A 25324-nucleotide genomic window follows, 5' to 3' on the forward strand; every position below is an offset into this window, starting at 1 on the left:
GTTTCTATTTATTACTCTGCAACTGCCCTGCTGGGTCAATAGAATTAGTTTCCCACTTTTTATTTTAAAATCTATAACAAACTGCTTAATGTTCTTTTCCAAAAGAAAAATATGTAAAGGAAGAGACTGATAACAATATGCACAAAGCAATTTAATTCAACTAAGTGCTTCAAATGACTGTGATGCATCACAACAAAGATAGCAGCTTATAAATATTCCGGGTCAGAAGCTGATCAGGGGATAGGGAGTTTGTCATCAGCAGTCATGGGTTACCAAGTGCTGTCAGTCTTCCCTCTATCACAGTCAAGGCCACAGTTACCCAAATCATTTGCACAGCTATGGATTTTACTTTTTAAAAAAATCCCCACCACCCTCAGCTGATCATACAGATTATTCAGTCAATATACACTTGTTACGATATCCTTCCAGGGACACAAAGTGCTTAACACGCAACCCACAAATCACAGTTCAGATCCCGATGACTGATTCTGCCACAAACACCGCACATGTCTTGTTATCCCTGGCAGTGTGTTCACTGCACCAAGCTGCTATCACCACTGATCATCATAGCGCTACTAGCTAGCCCACAGGGGGTGCCACCATTTTCCATTCTTGTCAGCTACAATACAGCTGTCCAGTACAGTAGAATCTGCATCATCTGTTTGTGTCAGACAGCAATACACACAGCCAGCTTGTAAAGTTCCTGGTCAGTCTCGTGGATCGGTGTGTCCTGGCAGGAACACAGCCCAGCTTCCAAGTCATATGGATACCTTCCTTGGTTTGTGTGATAGCCTCAGCCTGTATTTAGGAGGCACTCACTTACCTAACAGCTGTACTCTGGTTGCAACATAGGCTGGCATCAAACAGCCAAAAACCAAAATCTCAACACATTTATTTACCCTTTGCTGTGACAGTCATTAACCTTATTAACTCCTTTCTCTTCGGTCTTGACTTGACTCCGATTTAACACCTCTTACCAAATTTGATTCCTTCCTCCCATGATTTAGTTTAAAATTGTCTCTTCTTCTGTAGTTTGCTGGCAGGGATACTAACCCCAGCACAGTTCAGATAGAGACCATCCCAAGAGCATAGACCCCACATTCCACAGTACTGGTCAGAATACACTGTCCCCACACCAACTTTTCAGCAATGTATTTGTATCCCTAATCTGACTTCCCTATGCCAATTTGCACTTGGCTTGGGTAATAATCCAGAGGTTTGAGGTTCTGCTTCTTAATCTGGCACCTGGATCCCCATACTAACTATACATAACCTTCTTCCTTGACCTGCCTTTGTCAGCAGCACCTACACAGACCACAACAACTGGCTCCTACCCCCTTCCATTTCCAATTCAGCAGAGAGCAGCCTCCAAAACCATGGCACCGGGCTGGCAACACAGTTGTCTCAACTAATGCTCTTCGCTGGAGAGAACATCCAATGTAGCTGTAAGAACCCCAAATCCACTGGGCAATTACAAATACTGGGACTCCAGCCATCTGGGCACTCACTTGCCTCACTCATTCTCTCCTGTCCCTGAACACTGACCAAATCCAATGACCTAATCCTAAACTACTGACTTGGAGGTGCCTGTACTGGACTGGGGTGGACAAAGGTTAAAAAAAATCACAACACCAGATTATAGTCCAACAGGTTTATTTTGAAGCACTAGCTTTCGGAGCGCTGCTCCTTCATCAGGTGGTTGTGGAGGTTAAGATCATGGTCACAGAATCTATAGCCAAAGGAGTCCAGTGTCATGGGGATGTGATCTTAGACTAAAACTTTCATCTTTTAGAATGGGATATGCTGGTTTCTGTTCTTTGATATGTAAATCCCAGAACTTCTTTTAAATTACATTCTCAAATTAGCACAGTTTTTTAAACAATAGGTGTGAAGTCTGTCTGTGTCCCAATGCTATGCCAGACTGACAAAACGGTCTGCACTGAAAATGTGTTGCTGGAAAAGCGCAGCAGGTCAGGCAGCGTCCAAGGAACAGGAGAATAGACGTTTCGGGCATAAGCCCTTCTTCAGCACTCATGCCCGAAAGGTCTATTCTCCTGCTCCTTGGATGCTGCCCGACCTGCTGCGCTTTTCCAGCAACACATTTTCAGCTCTGATCTCCAGCATCTGCAGTCCTCACTTTCTCCTCCTGACAAACCGTCTGTACAGTTTACAGAGCTTTACATGGATTCATGCAGTTCTTGAGCAAAATAAAGTGTAATTCTGCAAAAACAAATTCACCCATAAGCTTAAGTGTGCACGTATGCAGGAGCGAAAGATGGAGTGCACATGTTAGCGTGTGGGTGTGAGTGCACCTTGGTTAAGTGTGCATGTGTGAGAGGAGAAGGAGAGAAGAAAGAAAGAGAGGAAGAGCGTGCAAGTAAAAAAAGAGAACGAGAAGGAGAGAGAGAGAGAGAGAGAGAGAGAGAGAGAGAGAGAGAGAGAGAGAGAGAGAGAGAGAGAGAGAGAGAGAGAGAGAGAGAGAGAGAGAGAGACAGACAGACAGACAGACAGAGACAGAGAGAGAGAGACAGAGAGAGAGACAGAGAATCATGCAATGCGGTCACCTGTAGTGTGACATGAACCCAAGGTCCTGGTTGAGGCCATTCCCATGGGTACATTCCCATTGTTGCCTGTCCCGAAGTCCACCTTGGTGTATGGTCACCCAAAGGTCTGAGACAGAATGCCCTGGCTTACAGAGGTGTTCCCCGACTGGGAGGGAACACTCCTGCCTAGTGATTTGTTGTGCGGTGTCCATTCATCTGTTGTCGTAGCTTCTGCTCGCTCTTGCCAATGTACCAAGCCTCAGGGCATCCTTGCCTGCAGCGTATGAGATGGACAACATTGGCCAAGTCACACGAGTACCTGTCACATACATGGTGGGAGGTGTCCCCACGTGCAATGATGTTACCAGTGTTGACAAAGAAAATTTACAGCCCAGGAACAGGCCCTTCAACCCTCCAAGCCTGAGCTGATCCAAATCCACTCTCTAAACCTATCGCCCAATTCCTAAGCATCTGTATCCCGCTGCTCCCCACCTACTCATGCATCTGTCCAGAAGCATCTTAAATGAATCTACCGTGCCTGCCTCTACCACCTCTGCTGGCAACGCATTCCAGGCACCTACTACCAGCTGTGTAAAGTACTTGCCGCATATATCCCCCTTAAACTTATCATCTCTTACCTTGAATGCATGACCTCTTGTTAGAACATAGAACATAGAAAAATACAGCGCAGTACAGGCCCTTTGGCCCTCGATGTTACGCCGACCGAAGCCTACCTAACCTACACTAGCCCAATAACCTCCATATGCTTGTCCAATGCCCGCTTAAATGACCATAAAGAGGGAGAGTCCACCACTGCTACTGGCAGGGCATTCCATGAACTCACAACCCGCTGAGTAAAGAATCTACCCCTAACATCTGTCCTATACCTACCACCCCTTAATTTAAAGCTGTGTCCCCTAGTAACGGCTGACTTCATATGCGGAAAAAGGTTCTCACTGTCAACCCTATCTAAACCCCTAATCATCTTGTACACCTCTATCAAATCTCCCCTAAACCTTCTTTTCTCCAATGAGAAAAGTCCCAAGTGCCTCAGCCTTTCCTCATACGATCTTCCTACCGTACCAGGCAACATCCTGGTAAACCTCCTCTGCACTCGTTCCAATGCCTCCACATCCTTCCTATTGTATGGCGACCAAAACTGCACACAATACTCCAGATGAGGCCGCACCAGAGTCTTATACAACTGCAACATGACCTCAGGACTCCGGAACTCAATTCCTCTACCAATAAAGCCCAGTACGCCATATGCCTTCTTCACAGCACTATTTACCTGGGTGGCAACTTTCAAAGATCTGTGTACATGGACACCAAGATCCCTCTGCTCATCCACACTACCAAGTAGTCTACCATTAGCCCAGTAATCCATCTTCTTGTTACTCCTACCAAAGTGAATGACTTCACACTTAGCTACATTGAATTCCATTTGCCACCTTACTGCCCAGCTCTGCAACTTATCTATATCCCGCTGTAACCTGCCACATCCTTCTTCACTGTCCACAACTCCACCGACCTTCCTGTCATCCGCAAACTTGCTCACCCAGCCTTCAAGCCCCTCCTCCAGGTCATTTATAAAAATGACAAACAGCAATGGTCCCAAAACAGATCCTTGTGGAACACCGCTAGTAACTGCGCTCCAAGATGAACCTATACCATCAACTACTACCCTCTGTCTCCTTCCAGCCAGCCAATTCCTAATCCAAACCTCTAATGCACCCTCAATGCTATACCTCCTTAGTTTTTGGATTAGCCTGCCATGGGGTACCTTATCGAACGCCTTGCTAAAAATCCATATACACCACATCTACTGCTTTACCCTCGTCCACTTCCTTGGTCACCTTCTCAAAGAATTCAGTAAGGTTTGTGAGGCACGACCTGCCCTTCACAAAACCATGCTGACTATCCTTGATCACATTATTCCTATCCAGATGTTCATAAATCCTATCCCTTACAATTCTCTCTAAGACTTTGCCCACAACAGAAGTGAGACTCACTGGCCTATAGTTACTTGGGCTATCCCTGCTCCCCTTCTTGAACAAGGGGACCACATTCGCTATCCTCCAGTCTTCTGGCACTATTCCCGTAGACAACGACGACATAAAAATCAAGGCCAATGGCTCCGCTATCTCCTCCCTAGCTTCCCAGAGGATCCTAGGATAAATGCCATCAGGCCCAGGGGACTTATCTATTTTCATTCTTTCCAGTATTCCCCAGACCTCTTCCCTACGTCCCTCAAGGCCATCCATTCTAATCACTTGTGACTCAATATTCACATCAGCAACAGTGTCCTGTTCCTGAGTGAATACTGACGAAAAGTACTGATTTAGTGTCTCACCAATCTCCTCCGCCTCCACACACAACTTCCCACTACTATCCTTGACTGGACCGATACCTACCCTAGTCATCCTTTTATTCCTGACATACCTATAGAAAGCCTTTGGGTTTTCCCTAATCCTACCAACTAAGGACTTTTCATGTCCCCTTCTCGCTGCTCTTAGCTCTCTCTTTAGATCCTTCCTGGCTACCTTATAACGCTCAATCGCCCCAACTGAACCTTCACGCCTCATCTTTACATAGGCCGCCCTCTTCCCTTTCACAAGGGATTCCAATTCCTTATTAAACCACGGCTCCCTCACAAGACCCTTTACTCCTTGCCTGACTGGTACATACTTATCAAGGACACCCATTAGCTGTTCCTTGATCAATCTCCACATATCATTTGTGTTCTTCCCTTGAAGCCTATTTTTCCAATCCACGCATCCTAAGTCATGCCTCACCGCATCATAATTTCCCTGCCCCCGGCTATAACTGTTGCCCTGCAGTGCACACTTATCCCTCTCCATCACTAGAGTAAAAGTCACCGAGTTGTGGTCACTGCCCCCAAGTGCTCACCTACCTCCAAGTCTAACACCTGGCCTGGTTCATTACCTAGAACCAAATCCAGTATAGCCTCACCTCTTGTTGGCCTGTCTACATATTGTGTCAGGAAGCCCTCCTGCACACATTGGACAAACACCGACCCATCTAACGAACTCGAGCTATAGCTTTCCCAGTCAATATCTGGGAAGTTAAAGTCCCCCATAACAACCACCCTGCTACTTTCACTCTTCTCCTGAATCATCCTCGCAATACTTTCCTCTATTGAATCCCTCACCCTGGGAAAAAAGCTTATCTCAATCTACCCTGTCTGAATCCTTCAGGATTTTGTAGACCTCAATCATGTCCCCCCTCAATCTCCTTTTCTCTAATGAAAAGGATCCTAACCTACTCAACCTCTCTTCATAGCTAGCACCTTCCATACCAGGCAACATCCTCATAAAGCTTCTCTGCACCCTCTCCAAAGTGTCCACATCCTTTTGGTAATTTGGCGACCAGAACTGTATACAGGATTCTAAATACAGCCAAACCAAAGTCTTGTACAATTTTAACATGACCTGCCAGCTCTTATATTCAATACTCTGTCCAATAAAGGCAAGCATACCATATGCCTTCTTGGCCACTCGATCCACCTGTGCAGCCACCTTCAGGGTACAATGGACCTGAACTCAAAGATCTCTCTGCTCATCAACTTTTCCCAAAGCTCACTGTTTACAGTTTAGTTCGCTCTAGCATTAGACTTCCCAAAATGCATCACCTCACATTTGCCTGGATTGAATGCCATCTGCCACTTCGTCCAACTCTCCATTCTATCTATATCTTCCTGTATTCTTTTACAATCTCCTATGCTTTCTACTACTCCACCAATCTTAGTGTCATATGCAAACTTACATATCAGACCAACAGTGCCCTCCTCCAGATCATTAATGTATATCATTAACAACAGTGAGCCCAGCACTGATCCCTGGAACACCACTGGTCACCTTTCTCCACTTTGAGAAACTCCCTTCAAACTACTACTCTCTGTTCCTGTTCTTTATCCACCTAGATAGAACACCCTGCACATGTGACTTCTTATCTTATCAAACGCTTTACTAAAGTCCACGTATATGACATCTACAGCTCTTCCCTCATCTATCAACTTGGTCATTTCCTCAAAGAAATCTATTAAGTTGGTTCGGCAAGATCAAAACCATGTTGCTTATCACTGATAAGCCCATCTTACTTAAAATATGAATAGATTTTATTCCTCAGTACCTTCTCCAGCAACTTTCCCAACACTGACGTCAGACTCACTGGTCTGTAGTTACCTGGAATATCCCTACTACTCTTCTTGTACAGAGGGATAATATGAGCAACCAGTCAGTCCTCTGGTGCTTCACCTGTGTTTAAGGGTGCTACAAAAATATCTGTCAGGGCCCCAGCTACTCTCTCTCTCGCCTCCCTCAGCAACCTGGGATAAATCCCATCCGGTCCTGGGGATTTGTCCACCTTAATATCCTTTAGCCTACACATCTAACCTCCTTGTGTCAATGTGATTCAGAGTAAACCAACTTCTATCTCTAATCTCAAGATTCATCATATCCCTCTCCTCAGTGAACACTGATGCAAAGTAATCATCGAGAATCTCACCCATTTTCCCAGATTCGACACACAACCTTCCTTCCTTATCCTTTAGTGGACCAACCCTTTCTCTAATTATTCTTATATAAGAAGCAAGAGGGTAAAGTCCTTAATTCTGCTCACTAAAGTTATTAGTGACCTTTTTTAGCCTGCTTGATTCCTTGTTTAAGATTGGTCCTACTCTCCCAATATTCCTCCAAGGTCCGTTCTGTTCTTAGCTGCCTGGCCCTTCGTACACTTCCCTTTTCCTCTTGGCTAGTCACACAATTTCTTCACTGTTCACGAATCTTGCCATTCCTATCCCTTGTTTTCAAAGGGACATGCCTATCCTGCACTATCTTCAAAAGCCTCCCACATATCAAATGTGGGCTTTCCTTCAAATAGCTGTATCCAATCCACATTTCCCAGCTGCTGCCTAATTTCGGTATAATTGGTCTTGGCCCACTGTCACTGACATGTCTTGCAGCGGCTGTTGTGGCAGGGTTGTATGGTATTGTCATTTAAAAGTAGTTCCGGGATTTACATATCAAAGAAGAGAAACCAGCAAATCCCATTATAAAAGGTGAAAGTTTCTACCCAAAGATTGTTTACTGTATCACATCTCCATGACACTGGAGGCCTTTGGTTATAAATTCTGTGAGCATCTTAACCTCCACAACCACCTGATGAAGGAACGGCGCTCCAAAAGCTAGTGCGTCCAAATAAAACTGTTGGGACTATAACCTGGTGATGTGAAATTTTTATCTAAACTACTAACTGCATCTTTGGACAAAAAAATCCATAAGGCTCCCCCTCACTGATGCATCAGTGCTGGAAATTTGACCTTCAGCTCAAACTGAACTGAAATTGCTTGAACAAACACTTGCTGCAGATGTATTTGCACTGGACAAAAACGGTCTCCAGGAACTTCTACATACTACAACTGTAACACATCTGTTTTGACATCCTTCATGTGCTATAATTAACTAGTTCATTATTTACTTAATTGCATGTTTACTTGTTTTTGCCTATTTAATTAACTTTACCTTCAGCTGCTGTATTACACTAAACCGTAGGAATGGAATAAACTTTAATCATTTACCAGACACTCACCAAATAACAAGCTCCTTCTCATGTAGGAGAGGAAGGAACAGTTCCTGGAAAAAGGTAGAAATGGCAACAGCAACAGAGCGCTCCTTTCTACTTTGCTCATTTTAGTCACCTTTAATTAAGCATTTTATTGTAAGTCATACTAAACTGGCTAGTTTTATACACTCTAACACAGAAAGCCTGGCTGCCTGAGGAACTGGTTTGAGCTGCTTCTTAATAAATCTTAATTGCTCCTCCACTGGGGCCCTGTCAACTGCAGGACTTGCCAGAAGGTGCCAACTTGAAGGGAACAGCAAACTCCAAATAGGACCCCATTCCAGATATTAGAGTCATACAGCACAAAAATAGACTCTTTGGTTGTTTGGCCTACTCTCTTAACCACTATCCCTACATGTTAGTGTTTGAGTAGCTTGATCCATCCCACCCTTAGTTACCCCTTTTATCAAATTGCTGTCTTCTGATATACTACAGTTCTGAAAGTGCCAGAGAACCCTGATAAAACCAGCGACAAACAAGTGACCCTTAATGAGCTGTGGGATGATGATGACAGTCATGCCTGAGCCTTCTCTACAACATCCACAAGCATTTGATGTAGACTTTAGTGAATTTAGGCAATGGCCACAGCATTTGCCTTGTTCCTCATCATTAAACCTTGCAGCCAATTACAGCAATGAAATGGGCTAGAGAGCTACTACCAGCACCCCACCCAAATTCCGTCAAGTACCATGAACAGTTGCGAACTCAGCCACAGTTCTACCAGTGGGTTCTATTTATAGGTACCAACACACTGAAATTGTTAATACGATGTATCTATTTCTAAATCAACCCAAATAAACAAAAAATTGACAAGGTTTACTTCGGACAGATGAGGTAAATGAAATGAAATGAAAATTGCTGGAGAGGGAGGATATGGTTCTTGAGATCTTCAGATAAGCAGCACAGCCTTCTCCGAAAGGAGAATGATCCACAAAAACCACATTTCCTGGAAAATGTACCCACTTGCGGACACACTTAATAATGGTCTGTACACCAATACCACAAGATATTCCACTCCACACTGCAGCATGCCTTTGATTGGTCTATAGAGGATAGATTATAGAATAAAAATAATCTAAACCACACAAGACTTTTGTTAGCTCGCTGAGTCTCATGACTTTACTCCAAAAGGCGAATGAGACCAGACAATAACTGCAGAAACTAAACATGGGTTCAAGTTCAGAGAACTGTGAACAAATTTCAAAAAAAATACAGACATCAGCAGCTTTTTCTTTTTTTGAGTCATCTTCATTACCCTCCCCTACAAATTACCTGACTTGCGAAATATATTAAGTTGAAAAACACAATTAACTTGCAGAAAAAGTTACAAATATCAGAACTATAGCATCAATGGATTGAATGGTCTTCTTCTCTCTGATGATTATGTTCCTTCGGCAATTTGCATAAAGGTGGCTGAACATTTCTCATGTACAGTATAACTATTTAACATTTCTGCTGATCCCCACTTAGGTTCTGAGATAAATTTTCCTTCTGCAAGGCTTATGTGAATGAAGGCAACTGATCTGGGTAAACTATTGAGGTTGCACAATTAAATAGCTGACTTTATCAATCCCCCCTAAAAAAAAACCTTCCCCCCCACTTTATCTATTTGCCAAAGGAACACTGTCTTAATTAACAACACAACAGCAGCAGGGTCTGGACATATACAAATGGTTCCTGTACAAGACATTCAGCAGCACTCAGGACAACAGACAGGGTTCTCTTACTTCCCAACACGTTATCATTATAAACATTATAATTCCTTTCTGCTGTGCTTTTGTTCATTTCCAGCTAGCCTTCCACTAAGGACTCGGTTGATCTGACAAAAAAAAGGTACAGAGCTCTTTTTATCCTGCAGTGTCGAACAGGTCCTATGTGTTAATTCAAGCTTGCAGGCACCAGGAGGAGATGAACACACTCCTTAGATTGCAGCCAGACTGAAATACAATATCTTCAATACCATCTCAAGTCAGCAGAACCAACGGAGAATCACCATATTATTGCCAACAGATTGTTTAGAACGTAATAAACTACTGGAAAAACTGATTTGAGAACTTGACTTCTTGTGCAAAACTAAACATTCGAAATTAATGCACAAAACACTGCTGTAGTATAGTCCAATTTCTCAGTGTAATACTGAATGCTGCAGTGCTGCCTTTCGGACAAGAAAGCAAATAATTGGACGGTTTCAGGATCACATTTTTGACTAATACCAACCTTCAAGAAGCAGATATCAGAAGTTAATGTGGGCGGCACAGTGGCTCAGTGGTTAGCACTGCTGCCTCACAGCGCCAGGGACCCGGGTTCCATTCCTGCCTCAGATAACTGTCTGTGTGGAGTTTGCACATTCTCCACGTGTCTGCGTGGGTTTCCTCTGGGTGCTCCGGTTGCCTCCCACAGTCCAAAGACGTGCAGATCAGGTGAATTGGCCATGATAAACTGCCCATAGTGCTAGGTGCATTAATCAGGGGTAAATATAGGGTAGGAGAATGGGTCTGGGTGGGATACTCTTTGGAGGGTCGGTGTGGACTTGTTGGGCTGAAGGGCCTATTTCCATACTGATACGGAATCTAATCTAATCACTCGACTTCTATTTACAGATTAGCCCAGGCCTCTGGATTACTAATTCATCCACACAACCGGGAAATGAGATGCAGTCAATGATAATGCAGATTTTATGGTAGTGTCCCTACAGCTGAGACAGGAGGTCTGGGTTCAAATCACACCTGCTCCAGAGGAGCACTAGAACAGGTTAATAAAAATAACTATCCTTCGCTGAAGTAATGGAAAAAGATTCAGACATGGTTTTAATAATTAAAACCATTGGTCCATCTGGTTTGTTCAGGGAATGATTTTACTTTAAAATTTATTCCTCGGATAGAATATTGCTGGCTAAATCAGAATATATTGGTCATCTCTAAATTACCCTGAAGGAAGTAACGATGAGCTTCCCTTTTAGAGATGTAGCTACACCCAGTGTTTTAGGGAGGGAGTTCCAGGATTTGACTCAGCATTGAAAGAATTATAACATAGCCCCAAGTCAGGAATGGTCTGCAGATCAGAGGATGGGGTTTCCATTGTCCTCTTGCCCCTGTTCTTTGTGTGGAGGTGGCTGCAGGCTTGGACGATGTTGCAAGAGGAATCTTGCTGAGTTACTACAGTATGTCCTTGTAGATGGTATGCATTGCTGATACTGAATTGCACTCACCTAGGCATGAGGAGAGTATTCCACCAGAGTGTTAACTTGACTTGTAAACTGTGGAAGGTTTGAGAGGCAGGTGGGTGAATTATTTGCCTTAAAATCCCTAGCATCTGAACTGCTCTTGTAACTATTTATATGCTTAATCTAATTCAGTTTTTGGTCAACAGTGAACCCAATGACAGTAAAGCCATTGAACATTAAGAGCAAATAGCTAGATTTCCTCTTGCAGGAGATAGTCCTTGCCTGGCATTTTTGGGGTACAGATATCATCAAGCCAAAACTGGATGTTGCCCAGGTCTTGCTGCTTATGAACATAAGTTGCTTCAATGTGAAGAGTTCCTGAACTTTGTACAATTAGTCAGCATCACCATTTCTGACCTTATGAATGAATAGGTAGGTCATTGATGAAGCAGCTGAAGTTGGTTGGATCTAGGACACTACCCTGAGAAACTCCTGCAGAGATGTCCTGGGGCTGGGACACTTGAGCTCTAACAACCATAACCACCTTCTATGTACTGATGCGGGTCTCTCCCCACCCCGATTCCCACGGATTTTGGTTTTTCCTGGGGCTCCTTAACGCCACATTTGGTAAAATGTTGCCTTGATGTCAAGGGTAGTCAATGTCATCTCTGGAAGTTCTTCTGGCCATGTAGTGAGACACAGACTTGGAAAATGTCAGACAACATTTGTAGTCTGTGCTGTTTTAGCTCATATCAGCCTGAGCTGTCAATATGAGGGAAGCCCAACTGGTTTCAATAATGCTCTGTTGAAGAAGAAAGTGTGGATGAGCCAAGCAACAGCCAGACTTCTGGTTTCAGGTGGAGGGGAGTGTAAGATTAGGCTCACTCCTCACCGTGGTCAAACAAAAACAGTTACTTTAATTGCTCATGCAAATTCAGACAAGCCCTTTCTCCAACAACATAATACCATCACATCCAGTCACTGGAAACTAATAGGCTTATTTTCTTCGCCAGATCAATCTCATTTATGGGGTTGGGTGGTGGTGCTGATGGCCAGGGCAGGTGGGAGAAAGCAGAGTGCAGGGAGTGGAGAACATGCACACTGCTTTCTTCAAAACACAAAATCTGAAATTCCATGCAATTAGAGGAGAATCCTACTTAATTCAGTTACCAGTGCCCTCCCTGACCTGGGGTTCATGACCTGCCAGAAGTCAACGCCTTCAGGAAAGATGAAATGTGTTTTGTTTTCCTCCAAAAAGTAAAACAGATTGGTTGGGGAATCATTCCACGGCGCTGAACTGAAGGCATTCATTCAGACAAAGCATGGCATCATCGAGCCTTTGAGGTTAAGTGGAGCCGCGGGTCATGACCAGATAGGTCAACCATGGAAAAGATTTTGAGACGGAGTTCTGCTTTAGTAAAAGAAAGTGAATTCGTGATCTTTTTAAACAAGGCCTCAAACTGTAAGGATTGAGAAAACGTCCACAAAGTTGTCAACTGAACCAATTAGTAGAACATCGCAATAAATTTATTCCAGACTGATCGATTTGATGACAACTGACCTTCAAACCAGCACAGAAGGAATCTGAGTTGTTCGGTCTAAGAATTATCCAATTAGTCCCAATCACCAACCTCTACTCCACAGCCCTGCAAAATCTCAACTAAGGCCTGGGGCCATAAGTCAACGTTGCTCTAACTTACTGCAAGAGCAGCAAATCTCTCACTCTGAAAAGGGAGGAGAGATGACTGTTGTTATTAACAGGAGGAGCCAACACCACAGCATGGCTCCTGTCTGGGAAAGAGAAAGGAAGAAACACTGGAAGTATTTTACACCTTTAGAAGGCCATGAAATACTCCAGCAGAAACAGTGATGTGAGCAAAACTCCTAACAGCTCCCAGAAGGAAAGTTAATAAATCATTCACAAAAGGATCTGGTTCAAGTGGACAGAAGTTTCAGAGAGCTGGCACGGGCATGATGCACAGAGTGGCCTTCTGGGGTCATCGAATTCAGTAAGTTTTAGAGCCAAGATGTTGCTTCAACAACAGAAATCCTGTTACAAAGGAACTAAATACCTGGGAGATATGAATGCATAAAGAAGAAATTACCAATTCAGAATTTTCCTACTGATCAAAGGGAAGTGGACCCTTGATTTGCTGCCATACTGTGTTTTAGTTAATTGACTACACTCACTCAAAGTATAGTGAGCTAGCTCCATCAAACATATAAACTATAGGTTGCCATTCAACTGTTTACGCATTGCACGTACCAGACAATTTGGCAACATCACATCAGTGTGAAGCAACTACATGATGCAATATAAGTGAAACTGATCTCGCACAGACTAAATGACTGAATTGAGAAAAAGGCGGTTCACTGTGGTTTACCAATCAGCATGCCAGCACACAACTGTATGACGTGATGCACCCAGTTGAAGGGGGAGAGACACTTGGGGAAGAATGCCAATAACACTGCATCTAACTCCAATATTCTGGACACTAGTATGAATTATAAAAGATGTCAAAACTCCTCAGCACAAAATTTGGGCACTCTCACAAATAGTGTATACCTGTGACATGTGCATCAGCTGGAACAAATCTACATTCAGCCGCTGTTAATAAGTGATCAGGGCAACCAGTATGGTAATGGTAGGGGAATTCCAGAGTGCATTCAAAGCCCCTAATCAAAGATGTCAGGCCTCCTCCATCCTATTTAACTTACACAAAGAGATGGGACTTGTCCCCCCAATCCCAAGTGCTTGCATGCTGGCTCTTTAACAATGCCAATAACACAGTTGTCCAGTACTTCTCATCAGCCCCAATTAGCAGCAGTTACTTTAAGAGACACCATTGTCCTTTCACCAAAAACACCAAGTCAAAAAAAATCAGAAGTCTCCATAGCAGTTGCAGAGTGAGGATCCTCAAATTGTTGATGCTGTGGTGGTGCCGCAAGTCTAAATGATAGTCTCCTGTCAACACTCAGTTTGTTGGAGAGGAGAGAGCAGAGAGCAGTCACAAATTTATAGTGTCACAAATACAATTTTGCACAGCAACAATGACGAGATCCTCAGACGATCAATTAAGATGAATACAATTACACATCATATTCCCTGCTCCTTTTTCCAGCTCGGTCAGTCAAATACAAATCTAATCAGTGAGATTACGGCATGCATTTACTAAATAGGTCTTTAAATTTGCAACTTTTCAGAGCTACATTCAGGAGAATGGTTCCTATAACGATGCAGCATATCAGTCCAGCCCCTTGATGCTATCAAAGACAATGTTAAAGCAAGATTTGGAGATACGGTATTGGACTGGGGTGTACAAAGTTAAAAAAAAAACAACACCAGGTTTAACTTTGTATTCCCCAGTCCAACACTGGCATCTCCATATCATGACTACTATCGACACCCCTAACTGCCGGCTTAAAGTGGAGAGGATCTCCAAGATCGCATATGTTGACAGAGACAATGTTAAAGCAAAGCTGCCCTCTGTTGGTGTGGTTTAACTCCAGCCCTCAAGTTTGTTTTCAGTGGAAACTGCATCGGGTTGATGCAGTCTTACTTTCCTAGAAATCTAATGCACAACAATTAGCAGAAATGCTGACCAACTCTAAACCCATAAAGCTACATCACCACTACAATAATCAAATAAGGGTTTAGAAATTCAAGGACTGCAGTATGTTGTGATGATCCTGATGAGTAATAAAGCTACACAATGTTCTCAAACAAAGAGTCAATCTGATAACTTGTCGTAACCATTGATAAATATTTCAAAGAGCATGTTGAGATTGTGTAATGAAAACTGTATACAGTAAGCGCATACAGAGAGTTTTGGGTAAACCGACTCGCTTTTTGTCCTAATGTGATCAGTAAATGCAATATCAGGCATGAAATCCTGCTTGATTAATTTCAGTGATCGGTCAAAGAAAAGGATGCACAATGCTTCATCCACTTTAAACCACAGAATCCCTACAATGTGGAAGCAGGCCATTTGGCCTATTGAACCCACAATTTAAAGCTATGCCCCCTTGTGTTAGCCTTCACCATCTGAGGAAAAAAGGTTCTCACTGTCAACCCTATCTAATCCTCTACTTATCTTATACATCTCGATTAAGTCACCTCTCAACCCTCTTCTCTCCAACAAAAACAGCTTCAGTTCCCACAGCCTTTCCTTGCAAGACCTTCCTTCCATACTAGGCAACATCCTCGTAAATGTCCTCTGAACCCTTTCTAAAGCTTCTATAACTTTCCTATAATGCGGTGACCAGAACTGCACGCGACACTTCAGGTCCGGTCTTACCAGTGTCATGTACAGCTGAAGCATGACCTTGTGGTTCCGAAACTCAATTCCTCTACCAATAAATGCCAACACACCATATGCCTTCTTAACAACCCTATCAACCTGGATGGCAACTTTTAGGGATTTATGCACCTGAACAGCGCGATGTCTCTGTTCACCGACACTGCCAAGAATTTTACCATTAGCCCAGTACTCTACATTCCTGTTACTTCTTCCAAAGTGAACTACCTCACACTTTTCCACATTAAACTCCATTTGCCACTTCTCAGTCCAGCTCTGCATCTTATCTATGTCCCTCTGTAACCTACAACATCCTTCGGCACTATCCACAACTGCCTACTTTAGTATCATCTGCAAATTTACTAACCCATCCTTCTACGCCCACTGCCACATCATTTTAAAAAGTGACAGACAGCACTGACCACTAAACCCATCCTTATGGCACACCACTGATAACTGAGCTTCAGGATGAACATTTCCCATCAACAACCACCCTCTGTCTTCTTTCAGCTAGCCAATTTCTGATCCAAACTGTTAAATCACCTTCAATTACAAAACCCCTTATTTTGTGCAATAGCCTACCATGTGGAACCTTATCAAATACCTGACTGAAGCCCATACACACCACATCAACTGCCTTACCTACCTCCATTTGTTTTGTCATCTTCTTGAAGAACTCAATAAGGTTAATGAGGCATGACCTACCCATCACAAAACAGTTAACTATCCCTAATCAAATTATTCCTTTCCAGATGATTATAAATCCTCTCTTATAACCTTTTCCAACACCTTACCCACAACTGAAGTAAGGCTCACTGGCCTATAATTACTTGGGTTGTCCCGACTCCCCTTCTTAAACAAGGGAACAACACTTGCTATCCTCCAGTCTTCTGACACTAATCCTCTCAACAATGATGACAAATATCGAAGCCAAAGGCTCTGCACTCTCCTCCCTGGCTTCCCAGAGAATCCGAGGATAACTCCCATCTGGCCCAGGGGTCTTATCTATTTTCAAGATCTTCCAAAATTGCTAAAACCTCCTCTTTGTCAACCTCAATCCCATCTAATCTTGTAGCCTGCATCTCCATACTGTCACTAACATTGCCCTTTTCCAACGTAAATTATCTTATGGACAGAAAACAGTGTACTGGTTTGAAAAAGACGTGGGAGCTGAGACTATAAGAACCTAACAGTGGTACAGACTTGGTGCTGCAACAATAACAGTAAACCGGTTTAAGTAAAGGTACAGTGATTTCCAGGACAGGCAAAATGAATGTTATGTGAAAACGTCTTAACTGTTCCGAGTTTTAGCAAATTTTAATCTCACAACAAGTGTTCAGACCCTAAAGCTGAAGGCATGCACATGCACGTATTTGTCAGCCTGGCTATGGACAAGGGGGAAGATGATTAGTTTTAAAATGTACAATATTTCTGGCATTTAGGAAGACTCCGCACAAGCTCCTTCCCAGTGGGAGATATTGTAATGCACTCCTACGGACACCTAACGTTTTAGTCTTCAAATCTTCACAGGAAGCCTCCTTCACATTAGACCAGGGACAGCACTGGTCACAAGTCACCTCATAGGAAACAAAGCACATCAGCAGTCCTTCCTGTCATGATCACTGATGGGGAGATCAGCAAGTTGCTGCATGAGGCTTGTTATAACAAGGCAGTAACAGATAAAGGGGTGATGAGAGATGTTTATTCATCATCTCAAGCTGCTTTCAAAAGGATTTACTCTCCTTTTACATTACAAATTTGTCTGTTTCAAACTCACGTGTATACTGGTGACAGATTAGACAGTGGGCAAACAGGTTGGTATTTCACTCAGGTTAAGAGAATAGCTGTTAAAAAAATTACATATATTCAGTGTCAGGAAGAGAGCAAACGATCTATTCTGCTGGTAAAGTGCAGCAGTACACAGACTTATGCCTTCACAGGCTGTGTAACAATCAAACTGTGGTGCCTCGGGTGTCACTTAACTGCTCTGTGGCTGAACGGAATCAATAGAAATAACCAATCTATTGGGGAAAAAAACTCCTAGAGAGTTTATCTTTAGGCTGGAAATTATGTTTCAAATGAGTGCAGCACAGAATTTGAGAGTGAGATTTCTGAAGTGACAGATTCATCCCCAGATTTTAACTGAATAAAACAACATAATCAGAACCACCTCAACACTATTCCACTCAAATCAAGCAGACAATTGGAATAAAAAGGACAGGAGGGACATCCAAAGGGTTAAAATAAATATCAACATCCATTTGTTACCACAGCAGACTTGGGAGGCTGAGACCAGAGTATATTCAAGAGATGGATAACATTTTAGGTATTAAAAAGGCGTCAAGTTATACAGAGAGAAAATGAGAATATGGGGTTAAGATAGTGGGTTAGTCATGACCATACTGAATGGTAGAGCAGGCTTGAAGGGCTGAATGGCCTCTTCTTAGTTTTATTACAGCAATGCTTCAGCAACAAATGCTCTTGATTTGCGTACCTTTTTGATCAACGTAGTTTCGTTTGGATCAATCTTCACTTTTTTAGCTTTTGGTCCATCTTCCTCACCTGATCCAACTTTCACCACCTTCTGCTTTTCCCTGAAGAATATTCAAATGGAGATTAAATTCAGATGCTGGTTACATTTTCAATGCTTCCCTGCAGTAACATATTTACTTCTTCCGTAAGACACTCTGATGGTTCACTGTGCAAAACCGATGAAATATTGTCCATAACAGAAAGGTTTGACTCAAGTGTGCCAGCAGTTTGAGAATAATGCTTCATGAAAGCTACTTCAAAGATCAAGCTCAACTGAAATTCATCCTAAGGGCTCTGGTCAGGGTGATAAGAGAGGGAGAAGAACCAAAAAAAAAGTTAAAAATCACACAACACCAGGTTATAGTCCAACAGGTTTAATTGGAAACACACCAGCTTTCAGAGTGTCGCACACTTCCAATTAAACTTGTTGGACTATAACCTGGCGTTGAGCGATTTTTAACTTTGTACACCCTAGTCCAACACCGGCATCTCCAAATCAGAAAAAGGAAGTCATTGCTGAATATATTCTGACGATGATCAGGAAGAGTAGAGTGGAACCAAGAGGACAGTTGCAGTGACAAAAACAGAAATTGTTGGAAAGTTCAGTATATCTGGCAGTGTCTGTGGAAAGAAATCAGAGTTAACATTTCGGGTCCAGTGACCCTTCCTCAGAACCCCAGAAAAGCTGAAGTTGGGAAATGGAGGAGAGGTATTAGAGGATGTTGGGGTTGTCCTTCATGTCAGAGCTCACAGTGGAATTGAAGAGAAAGCAGGGTGGCAATCCACAGCAGTTACACAGTTCACCACCATCAGCTTAGCTGCACATACTACATGAGATGGAGAAGAGGTAAAGAATACTTCACTGGAAGCACTAAAACCAAGAAAATCCTCTGAGACTATGTTAAAGGTGTGTTTGTGGAAAAAAAAACAACTAAATTATTTACACTTACTCCACAAACGTGTGCTCTCCCAAATCAGAAAACATGTAACCGTGGTAACCAAAGACATCGCCAGCAAAGAATTTAATGCCGTGCGATCGGCAGAACTGATCGATTCGGACCATCACATCCCGCGGGCAACAAGTCAGGCAGATCTGTAAAAGTGAATATTATAAACTAATTATCAAACAGGCATCAGTATGGATCAATATATTTAGGATGCTAATTTAGGATCCAAGTTTGGTGTCTCTAGAATAACATTAGAAATGTGCAACAGTGGAAGTGAAAAGGCAAATGATGGCACAGTATCTTAACAGATCACACTAAATAAAGATCTCAACACATAAATGACAGCCTATCAATCACTTGCAAAGCAGCAGCAATTGTAAAACGTTGCAGCCCCAGCACAGATCCTCCAAATCGGACAGAGATCCATTTATGCAAATATATTTTCTGCCAGTCAGCAAACTTTCTACCCATGTTAATAAAATACCAATTACTGCAATGGCTTCTCTACTTTCTGCTTTGATGTGGCACCTTATCAAATGCATTCTAGAAATCCAATTACAGTACATGCATAGGCACCCCTTTCTCACAGCACAGGCTAAGATGCAAGGGCTTCAAACAGCTTCAAAGCCATGTACCCTAAGCTGTCTTTCACCCTCACTGCACTAATTTTCATTCATTAAAAAAAAAGCTGCACTGTCATTTAGAAAGACAAAGAGGAAGTGCTGGAGAGATGGATGGGCCAGTTATCAGTCTGAAGAAGAATAAATCTCACCCATGCGTCTTTCATCAAAATTAAACTGTTGATTTTCTTCTCTCATCTCCACTTCTTCCTTACAACCAATTTAATGCTGACAGCAAGTACTGTGCACTTTGCTGGTTTTTACACCATTTCAGATGGGCCGATACATTTACAATAACTGCACAAATAAAGGGGAAATCACACTCAAAACTCCCAGTTTCCAAAATGCACAAAGCTCACCAGGTAGAATGGTGGGGATTTTAACAGCACAACAATTAGGAAATTGCTTCCAAAACAAATCGGTGCTGAACCCACCCTTTGGGCCGCAGTGGTTAGCACTGATGTCTCGCAGCACCAGGGATCCAGGTTTGATTCCAACCTTGGCCAACTGGCTGTGTGGAGTTTAGTCGTTCTGTTTCCCTTCCACAGTCCAAAGATGTGCAGGTTTGGTCAATTAGCCATGGAAAATGTAGGGTTGCGAAAGTGCTGGATCCGGATGGGATGATCTTTGGAGGGTTGGTGCAGACACAATTGGCTGAATGGCCTAATTTCATACTAAGGATTCTATGATTCTAGAAAAGAATAGAGAACTCTATTTGGGACGGCACAGTGGTTCAATGGTTACCACTGCTGTCTCACAGACCCTAGGTTTGATTCCACCCTTGGGTAACTGTATGTGGAGTTTGTATGTCTGCGGGGGCTTCCTCTGGGTACTCCGGTTTCCCTTCTCAGTACAAAGTAGAGCAGGTCAGTTGGACTCGCCGTGCTAAATCATCCATAGATTCAGGGACATGTAGGTTTGGTGGGTTAGCCATGGGAAATGCACAGTTACAGGGATAGGTCTGGATGGGATGCTCGTCGGAGGGCCCGTGTGGACCCAATGGGCTGAATGACCTGCTTCCACTCAAAAGCATGCACACCAAATAACTCCACACTTCAACATCCACATTTTTAGATACAAGTACCTGGTGAGTGATTATTTTTAATGTACAAAACTGGAAGAATAATGCCTTTCAGTAATTTCATGGCTAACGGATTGCAGGAAAAAAAATGGTAATATTGTCACATGCTTGACGTGAATGAAAAGGTAATATAACACACGGAATCAGACTTCGTTTAATCTTTCCAAAGTTAATAATTATAAATAGAAACAAAACTTGCTCAAGATATTCAGCTGGTGGGGGCACTGGACTCAACATTACCTCTGCTTTCCCTCCACAGATGCTGCCAGACCAACCAAGTATCTCCAGCAATTTCTGTTTTCGTTTCTGGTTTGCAGCATCTATAATTCTTTGTTTGACATTTATAATTGTAAATTTTTAGACTTTTTGGTTGGGGTGGCGGTGGGGAAGAGACTATTTTTGGAGGGTGGGGGGGGGGGGGGGGGGGGGGAGCTCCTTGCATAATGCATGTCTAGCTTGATCACGGATGTGGAAAGCTGGTGATTTTGAAGGTAAATAACTGGACACTTGCCAAACCGATTTCAGTAAATGTGGGAACCTGTGTTCGCGTTCCAGACAGTCAAACCTTACTGAATATAACTGGTATCGGAGAGTCGTATATCACCTCGTGGATGACATTAAAACCTGGATGACCAACTGTCTCAAACTTAATAAGTTTGAGTATCCAACATCTGTTTTAGTACAGGCTGCATCTATTTCAGAGAGAGGGGGATTTCCAGAACTATGCAGGACCTTCAGAAACAAAGGAAGCTTGACAGTGTGAAATATTGCTTTAGTTCTCTAAGAATCAGTCAACTGGAAAATCATTCCTTGTCAGAGAGTGGGGGAGGGGAAGGCCAACAAAGAACAAAATTGTGCAAGGTAATCCAACTAAGTGAAATGTGTTTCTATTGCAAGCAATTATGGAGCTTCAATCAGCATTTTCTGCAAATATATTTTCTCCTTCTATCCAAACGTAGCAGCCTTTGTTTACAAGTATATATTAGTTATCCATCTTTCCCCACCTTCTGCTTTCCCAAACCTCTGTTAACCCCTCACATCATGCGCACACCCAGCATGAAACTGATTATGTCCAAAAACACATGCTGTGCTAGAAGGGTCGAAGAATTCAGGGGCTTTTCAAAGCATCAACATTCTTATCTGAATATTGTGATCACCTTCAGTAAATTGATTTTGTCCTGTTTGCTTTCCCATGCTTTACTTTGTCCAGGACTTCTTTTTATATCAGTTTGTCAAAGTTAAGAATCTCTCAAAAAATACTAAGAAATAAATAAATTACAATCTGTTTTAGACTTGTGTAAATCCTTCAGTTTAGAATTGACTGATGTTTTTATGCATTTACTGTTGACAGAATTTTGGGGACGCAGTTTATTTTTACTCCAACTTGTATTTGTTGGTTGAGGGGGGTGGAGGCGAAAAAGGGAAATAAATGCTGTCTGTCGAGGTCTGTAACTTAGAGAGAATTTGAGTCCAGAGGAAACAGATGGAGCACAGCGACGGAACATCGGAAAGCATCCAACTTCTGATTAACTCAGCAGTCAATCGATTAAACTGCAGCTCAAAATTTTGTCACAGTGCAGATAAGGATCAGAGCAGACACATTCAGATTGTGTTCATAGAGAGCAGCATGAAATCCTTGTTAAAATAGTCACAATGAATGTTTTTATAGTGATGGAAATGATGGTTTCTAACCAATGCCTGTACAGATCGGGTGGACAATCCCATTATTACTACAATCCACTTTTATGCTAAAACATGGACGTACTAAATGGTGCAGCAGTCACCAGATTGGTCACAGAAATTTTCATTCCCTCCCTGTGCCCCTTTTTTTAAAATCACATGCCTGCCTCCCGTGGCCCCTCCCTTTTAATCCACTCCAAGTTCCTCCTGCACCCTTCTCTCCATGTGTCCCCTCTCCTGTGTGTTCCTGTCATCCTCACGCAGTCACTCTCCTATAAACCCCTCTGGTGCAGCCCTTTCCCTACCCACCACTTTCACGTGATCCATCCCTTCCCAACACACATCCACTCCCTCCCATTTATTCACTCCCTATCTAGAGCTCTTCCCTTTCCTCCACACATGTATTGAATGTCCATGCCCCCCCCCCCCCTCTTTTTTTACTATCTTTTTCCTTATCTGCCTCTTTCTATTATTGCCCATATTACTATTTCGTCCTACTACCCTCACCTCTCCCTTCGATTGGTTACATCTACCCAAACTTTAGCTTAAAGCCCTAGAGGGAAATATTTCTCTCAAACATAATTGATATATTTGAAGATTGATGAAGGCAGAGTAACAGACATTGTTTATTCAGATTTTAGTAATGCCTTTGACAAGGATCTCCATAGTATAATAATCAGTACAGTTAGGTCACATGGGATTTAGGGCGATCATGCCAATCGGATACAAAATTAGCTTAACAGCAAGAGACAGTGTGATGGTGTACAGTTGCTTTTCGGACTGGAGGCCTGTCACCAGCAGTCTGTTCCACAGGATTCATTCTGGGTTCTCTTTTGTTTGTCATTTTATATAAATGATTTGGATGAGAATATAGAAGGCATGGTGAGTAGGTTTGTGGATGACACCAAAATTGGGTGACAGTAAATAATGAAGAAGGTTTTCTAAGGTTACAAAGGGATCTTGATCAAATGAGTCAATGGGTTGAAAAAATGGCAGATGGAGTTCAATTTGGATAAATGCAAGGTATTGCATTTTGGTAAAACAGATAAGGGCAGGTCTTATAACAATTAATGGTAGGGCGTTGGGTAGTATTGTAGAAGAGAGGGGACTTGGGGGTTCAGGTATAAGATTGCTTGAAGTTTGTGTCACATATACATAGGGGTAAAAGGAGGTTGGCACGCTTGCCTTCATTGATCAAACCTTTGCGTAAAGGAGTTGGGAAGTCATGTTGAAGTTGTAAGTTTGGGATTATGGTTGGCATGGACTGGTTGGACCATTGGGTCTGTTTCCATGCAGAATGGCTGACTCTCCTAGTTACCCAGCTTGCTACAGCAACAGTTCATGGTTCAAGACCATACCAATTTCAACTAGAACATAACAGCAGAGTACAGGCCCTTCAGCCCTTGATGTTGCACCAACCTATGAAACCAATCTGAAGCTCAGCTAATCTACACTATTCCATTAGCATCCATACGGTTTATCCAATGACCATTTAAATGCCCTTCAAGTTGGTGAGTCTAATGGTGCAGATTCCACTTTTTCAGTACTGAGGCCAGGGCCAATACACTGGAACCCAGTTCTCCCTCAGGTGTTTGAGCTATGCATCAAGTTCTCTAATCTTATTTGCCCTGTGGAGCACAACCTCTTTCCTGGTTCTACTAATGGCATCTGTCACATGAATTGGAACACCTTGCTGAACTTACTGTCACTCCACTGTCTATCCCCCAATCTCTCCCATTGAGGAGGGTATCTCTAAAAACCAAATCACTTTACAACACATAGCATTGTTAATGGAATTTATATCCCTACGCTTGCCTGGAGCATGGATTGAAACTCTTGACACAACACCTTTGCTGTTATGAACTGCAAGATAAACTCAGATTCATAGTGTCCAGACACTCTGAGATAGGCACTTTATGCCAGTGATGCAGTTAACTGTTTTCTCCATTCCCTGAACCAGGCACAAAATCAAACTCTGCTCCACTGAACTCACTCTGCAGTTTGGGAGCTGCCGTGCTATTTTTGATCTGAATGAATGCATCAGTTTACCAGCACAAACCCAGTGCTGTTATTTTCTTTCTCTGATCCACTGACGTCTTATCTGCATACTGCACAACCGAGAGGTTATGGAACGGTGACCCACCATTCACACGGAGACAATGCCCTCAGACAGTTAACAATCCTGTCATTTAGCTGAACATTTGTGTCCAGCACCTCAGCTGCATTGTTATCAGATGAGAGATACCTCTAAATTGCAGTTCTCTCTCCTTTCCCCCAAACAAAAGCCCAATGGATTTTGTTTTAGTCAATGCATTTCAAAGTTCCTGTTATGAGTGAAAACAAATTTCCTGCCAGACCAGAAACCTTTGGTGGCAGACAGTTACTTCAGGCAGTGGAGTGCCACAATACAAGGATTAAAAACAATCAATTCTTTGATTTACCCTTGGGGAAAACAAGGCTCTGACTTGAATCCGTTCTTCATTAGATTCTGACACCTGCTGACCTCAATCTCAATCACATTCAAAAATAAAAATTACAGAGAGACACAGAGACAGACACAGAGAGAGACACAGAGACAGAGAGACAGAGAGACAGAGAGAGAGACAGAGAGACAGAGAGACAGAGAGACAGACAGAGAGACAGAGAGACAGAGAGACAGAGAGACAGAGAGACAGAGAGACAGAGAGACAGAGAGACAGAGAGACAGACAGAGAGACAGAGAGACAGAGAGAGACAGAGAGACAGAGAGAGACAGAGAGACAGAGAGAGACAGAGGAGAGACAGAGAGACAGAGAGAGACAGAGAGAGACAGAGAGA

General features: G+C 42.8%; 1 protein-coding gene across 1 annotated transcript in view; it reads right to left on the reverse strand.

The window, feature by feature from the left end:
• The window catches only part of sae1 (SUMO1 activating enzyme subunit 1), a 118869-nt gene that overhangs the window by 67843 nt on the left and 25702 nt on the right, over positions 1–25324 (reverse strand). Inside the window, exons 4-5 of the mRNA XM_072549536.1 lie at positions 19130–19272; positions 18142–18241 (exon numbers count right to left, since the gene is read on the reverse strand). Of these exons, the coding sequence (XP_072405637.1) occupies positions 18142–18241; positions 19130–19272 (243 nt within the window). The remainder of the gene's footprint in view (positions 1–18141; positions 18242–19129; positions 19273–25324) is intronic.

The sequence above is a fragment of the Chiloscyllium punctatum genome, chromosome 29, assembly GCF_047496795.1.
Source record: "Chiloscyllium punctatum isolate Juve2018m chromosome 29, sChiPun1.3, whole genome shotgun sequence".
NCBI classification, from domain to species: domain Eukaryota; kingdom Metazoa; phylum Chordata; class Chondrichthyes; order Orectolobiformes; family Hemiscylliidae; genus Chiloscyllium; species Chiloscyllium punctatum.